The sequence below is a fragment of the Alnus glutinosa genome, chromosome 4 (assembly GCF_958979055.1).
Source record: "Alnus glutinosa chromosome 4, dhAlnGlut1.1, whole genome shotgun sequence".
Taxonomy (NCBI): Eukaryota; Viridiplantae; Streptophyta; class Magnoliopsida; order Fagales; family Betulaceae; genus Alnus; species Alnus glutinosa.
In genome coordinates, this window is record NC_084889.1 from 4,002,202 (window position 1) to 4,008,206 (window position 6,005).

A 6,005-nucleotide genomic window follows, 5' to 3' on the forward strand; every position below is an offset into this window, starting at 1 on the left:
TGGGTGCTGAATCTCCCATTAATTCCTTAAAATATGAGATTGGATTTTATAAATATTTTTTAGGGAGTTCTAATAGTAATTTGACTAATCATTTTAGAATAATAATCCAGATATAGCTATCACTTTCTTTTAAGTCGTTGCAAATTCAAATCACCTCTCACTCCCAAAGATACATGGCAGTTTAAAATCTCCTTTGCTTTGAGTCTTTCCTTTTATTTGGAAAACTTTACTTGCCTGTTGACATGGATTGCATGGAAGCCGGCCATAAGAGAATGCAAATGCAGGCCAAATCAAAGACTTGATTATGGATTGAGCTAATCCATTTGTGTAATGAGAAGCTTTGCCCTTTTCTTTTTCATTTTTCTTTTTCAAACAAATGAATCTCTTTGTTGAATTGTGAGTGAGTTTTACTGTACGGAGATTTTTTGTAATTTTGCTTTCTGGATTGCTAGCGATTCGGACAATAAATGTGAAGAGTCATTATAGGGCCCACTTACTCCAACTAGTTTCGGACAGCCTACCCACTTGTTGGGGCAGGTGAACCTCATAGGGGCTCTCTCACATAGAGATCCCCATCATTTTTGCTACCTAGATTGCTAACAATTCAGGTATAAAATTGTTGGAGATTTAGATCCGTGTTCCTTTTAAAAAAACTCTACCGATTATATTAAATCTATATAGCACAAATGTGTCCCTTGCCCATGGGAGTTTGAGTTATGTTTGTTAACAACTTTAATCATAGCCACATGCTATGAGGTTACATAGTCATAGATACAAACAAAATTCTTACAATAAAGTGTTATCTATGACTTTCATCTTCCGCTAACCCATATACAAAAATAGTTAAAGAGCAGGTTTACTCCGAGTAAACTAGATTTAAGATAAGGGTACGGAGATTTTTTGTAATTTTGCTTTCTGGATTGCTAGCGATTCGGACAATAAATGTGAAGAGTCATTATAGGGCCCACTTACTCCAACTAGTTTCGGACAGCCTACCCACTTGTTGGGGCAGGTGAACCTCATAGGGGCTCTCTCACATAGAGATCCCCATCATTTTTGCTACCTGGATTGCTAACAATTCAGGTATAAAATTGTTGGAGATTCAGATCCGTGTTCCTTTTAAAAAAACTCTACCGATTATATTAAATCTATATAGCACAAATGTGTCCCTTGCCCATGGGAGTTTGAGTTATGTTTGTTAACAACTTTAATCATAGCCACATACTATGAGGTTACATAGTCATAGATACAAACAAAATTCTTACAATAAAGTGTTATCTATGACTTTCATCTTCCGCTAACCCATATACAAAAATAGTTAAAGAGCAGGTTTACTCCGAGTAAACTAGATTTAAGATAAGGGTAGCAAAATATCCTAAAAATTTATTTAAAACGGCTGTGAAAGATAAACCCTCACATCGAACTATTCAGGCCGTGAGAAATAACCTTTCACGTACACCTGACTAACCTTCATCTCATAGATCGTATATGATGGTAGAATCTAAAGAGAAGAAAACTCTTATTCAAAGCAAAAACACAACCAGCAAATAGTAGCAACGGCCAAGGAGGAGATGAACGGCACACCACATAGGTAGATGGACGGATGCATAGCAAAGAGGCCAAAATTGTTGATATAGTCGTAAAATACCTACAAACAAAATAAAAAAACCAAAATGAAAAAGGGATGATAGAAGTGGAGAGTAAAAAGGTAAAATGAGAGGCTTCCTCATCCTCTCAGATCTGTTTTCTGAGGGGTTGACAGTGAATTTGAAACTTTATTATATAAAGATGTGGAGAAAATGTGTAAAAAATGTATGTGTAACGTATATATCAACCTTTTTTAGGATTAAATCTTAGGAAAAAGTTGCCTTTTCTCCTGCTTTTGAGGAATATATTTTCAAGATGTTAAAAACTTTCTTTAAAACAAGCGGACAAATTTGTAATAAAAGCTATATAATACCCTCACTCAATCCTAGTAGAGGATGTGCATTTAAAATGTCGTAGTTGCAAAAAGAACAAGACAAAGAAAAGAAAGAAAGAAATGGTAAATAGTTGGATGAAATTTCTGAGGGATACATTGCTATTACAGTCAAAAGTCCAGCTATAATGTGTCTGCCACAATCTTTTCTCCCATAAATTATCTTCATTTTGTTTAATGACCATTCACCACATTATCACCCTTTTCACCTCAATTTCGTCTCATTTACAATAATAAGGCTTTTGAGCCCAACAAGTTATTCCTTTTGGGTGGAAACTAGAAGCTGAATAAAGAAAGAGCATAAAATTGACGAGTGTAATGCAATAAGAGAATACCTCTTATGAGAATGGGTTGTAAATTCTTCATTTTACAACAACCAATTATAAGCGTACAAGTCATAAAAACTAAAAAAATAAAATAAACATCAAAACATCTAACCTTCAAAACAAATTAAACACCTCAATTCCGCTTCTAGCTCCGCTCCCCTTCAATCATCTTCTGGTAATAAGCATAGGTGTTATCACTCCCAAGATTATTACCTTCAAAAGACCCAGACCCACCATTATTACCTCCATCTCCACCATCTGATCCTCTGCCACTGCAACCGCCACCAATACTCCCAGTTCCACCACCCACCACCAGAATCTGCAACACAGAATCATTCTTCCCCACAGCATATCCTTCGTCATCCAACCTAGAGCTTGAAAAAAGCTTCCGAAATGAAGATGATGATCATAACGCCGAATTGGGTTTTAGCTCTTCTTCTTCTTCTTCGATCGTGATTTTTGGTTTTTTTTTTTTTATGAAGAGCGAGATATGGGGTTCCTTTTTTTGGGCTTTGGTGGGGTTTGAAAGTCTGCTTCTGGCAAGGCTTCGGTTGCCTTCTTGGTTGATTCATCAAGAGGATGAGGATGAAAAGATGTCTTCAAAGAAACTGATATGGTTCTTTGAAGCTGGAGAACTGGTTCAGCCTCTGGGGACGAATCCTTGCAATACTGGGGTAGCCATGAGTTCAAGATTGGTACCACTTCGTCCTAGAAAGTACCTTTTTTTTTTTTTTTTTTTTTTTTTTTTTTTTTAAAGTTTCGGTGCTTTCATCTCTCTTGTATTTAGTCTTTTTTTTTTAAATGATGTGTCAACTCTTTGTTAAAAGCAGTAAATCACCATTTTTATGATCTATCTTTAAAGAAGGGGTTTTCTGCTATAAATTATATTTTTATTTTACTTTGTTAATGTAACAACGAGATAAAATTATAATTTTTAACACTACTCAAAATTGATATATAAAGCATAATCAATAGGCAATGAGTTTGAACGCTAAATCTAGGGATCGAGGATTGTTGCAATTCGGATAGTTACTTATAAGAAAGAGTTATGGTGGGATCCACGTGCCGGAACGAATAAGCCATGCACTTCAAGCTGCCTGAAACACCTGTTCATACAAGTAAACTTAATTCATTGAAGCCCCCTCTTAATACCTGCCCAAATTTGTTGCAATTCCGTGCTCAAATTGCAACCAATCCCCGTCCCTAAATCTATAGCAGCAACTTGACATCTTTGCCTGACAGACTGACGTCGGATGTCGAGAACTGAAGCCATGAGAGCCAAACCTTTAATTAAAAATGAAAGATGCAGAGAACCAGATAGTTTTATTCAGTGAAAATAACATAAGCTCAGAAAAAAAAAAAAAAAAAAAAAAAACAAAAAAAAACAAAGAAAGAAAGAGATGGTGAAAATAACAAAATAAAGGCTGTTGTACGTTTTCCTTGACGTTGTATATTTCTTTACAAAGACAGAGAAGGGGCAGACCACTTTACAAGATCCTGCAGGCCGAAAAGCCTAATTCGAGGACAAGTTTTTGGGTCTGAGGCCACCACACGGCACAAGATTGACAAGAAACTTCCCGGCCACTCGTGAAGCCTATATATAAGTCCTAATATTTACATATAACATGTTGCTCATTTGCTCAAAAACCTTAACTCAGGCAAACTCTAATACTACTTAATTAAACCGACCCTTGAAGGAAAATCTATTCCTATTTGGGTATTTTTATTTTCTCTTGAAAATGTCCTGGTTTGTTTTCAACGATACACGGCTCCAACAAACGCCCCTGCTTCGTGATTGAAGGACGAGAAATGCTGTGGGTTTGGAGAGGGAGAGCAGCTTGGATAACAGGCTTTGCGGAGCTCATTGTACTTCTCGATGTCGAAGCTGTGGATTTTCATGAGCTTTTTTTGTTTGGATTTGAATCGGCGCTGGAAGTAGCCTTCAAAAGAGGGCTCCGTGGAGGTCCTGAGGAAGAAGCCGTAGCCGAGAGCGAAGTGGAGCGAGGTGACGAAGAAGCAAATGGGCTCCATCACGTCCCAGCTCAGCTCCCAGAAGGTGAGCCTCATGAAGCCCAGTGTTTGGACCATCATAAATCCCAGTCCACAGTACAGCTCGCCGCGGACCAAGGCCTGGGCTTTTTGGTCGATTAGGGCCTTTTGGATCTCCATTTGCTCCAGCTCTTTTATTCTCGGGTCGTTCGGATTGGCTATTGATTGACAAATTAGTTTCTCCATTGACTTCGCCACCTGTAATCATCAAACAATATTTCCCAAATCAGTCCCCAATTGCTTAATGGGCTTAATCAGATGTCACTAACAATGGATAACGCATATAGCCACAACCATTCTTTCAATTCAATCTTATAAATTAATAGACCAAATTAAAAATTAAAAAAAATAAAAAATAAAAATTGTTCCAACCCAATTTATTGAAATACTTTGTCCAAATCAAGCGGACCTGGGTATTGAATAGGCCCTAATCAAAATCCTCGTGGACAAATCAAATGGTGAGTATGAAAAGGCTCATCTTTTAGAGAGACAGAAAATAATCAAACGCAGCTTTGGACTAATTCTGAAATTTCGGAGTATTATACAAAACAAATACAAGTGACCTTTATACGTTGCATGCACGCGTGTTAGGCCTCCAAACGGTGGGTTGGACCGCAGGACTGACCCTCACGCGCCCTGTGGTGCGTGGAAGTGGAACACCGCTCGCATGCAAGAATGAAGGTGGCCCCCTCAAGCGAGTCAAGCCGTTCAACCACGTCCAAGCATGGAGCGCGTATTACAACAGACTCAGAAGGCGCGTGACGTAATCATTCTCGTACCGTAATACAGAACGGAGGAATAGAGAGATACTGGAATTGAATTCGAGGGATACGCATCTCTCCACTATTCCATGTTTTTCCCAAAAAAAATATTGTCATTTCAGGAAAAGCTCAAGGGTAGTTTAGACCTTTAAAATATAATATATTAATAAACTTTGGACCGCAATGGCCGGAAAACGGGAAGAGTTCTGTACCTGCTCAGGCCGAAGAAACACTACGTTCCCCAAAACGATGACGTTTCCAGACTCGTCTAACATTTTGGCGAACTCAACACCCTGATCCTCATTTTCAAAACCCTCGGCACAGATCCGTACGAAGTCGGAGTACGAAATCGAGCTCTTCGGGATCTCCCTCAGCTTCGCTCTCAGCCTCTCCATCTGAGCGAGCCTCAGGATCTTCCTCGCGTCGTTGACCGTCACACCGTACATCGAATCGGCGGAGAGGTCCTGTTCTTTCTTCGGAGGGCTCAGCCCGTCGAGCCTGAGATGATCGCCTGTAATGTTGATGGCCCTGAGCCTCTCCCGAAGCTTGTCCCCTACAGGCAGGGACAGGAACTCCGGGAGCCTCGTAGCCGACTGGTTCAGGTCCCTCCGATGAAGGAACCGCCGGAAAAATCCCTTCTTGGCCGAGTCCGGCGACGTGATGTACTCGCGGTGGAAGTTCGTTTTTGAAGCGTTTGGAGGGACCAGGGATTGGAGCGAAGGGGAGGAGATCGGCCAGTGCTCCAGAGCCACCGACGGTGAACTAACTCTGCAACCGTCAAATAGACGCTTCGCAAGCGTTTTCCGAAGCGCCATTGAAGGAAGAGAGTTTCCTGGAGAGAGAAAGAGAATGGGGTTTCCAATATTTGAGGGCTTTCAAAGTTGGTATGAG

General features: G+C 39.8%; 1 protein-coding gene across 1 annotated transcript; it reads right to left on the reverse strand.

Annotated features, from left to right (window-relative positions):
* Positions 1-3,714: 3,714 nt before the first annotated feature.
* On the reverse strand, positions 3,715-6,005 carry LOC133867436 (calcium uniporter protein 4, mitochondrial). The gene is made up of 2 exons (XM_062304200.1): positions 5,327-6,005; positions 3,715-4,551 (listed from the first exon to the last, which is right to left on the reverse strand). Exons 1-2 carry the CDS (start codon positions 5,927-5,929, stop codon positions 4,060-4,062), a joined length of 1,095 nt encoding a protein of 364 aa, XP_062160184.1. The 5' UTR covers positions 5,930-6,005; the 3' UTR covers positions 3,715-4,059.

Coding starts and splice junctions, on each gene's coding strand:
- LOC133867436 (XM_062304200.1), bottom strand. CDS start 5,929: ATGGCGCTTCGGAAAACGCTTGCGAAGCGTCTATTTGACGGTTGCAGA. Junction 4,552..5,326: donor TGTTTCTTCGGCCTGAGCAG/GTACAGAACTCT, acceptor TGATGATTACAG/GTGGCGAAGTCAATGGAGAA.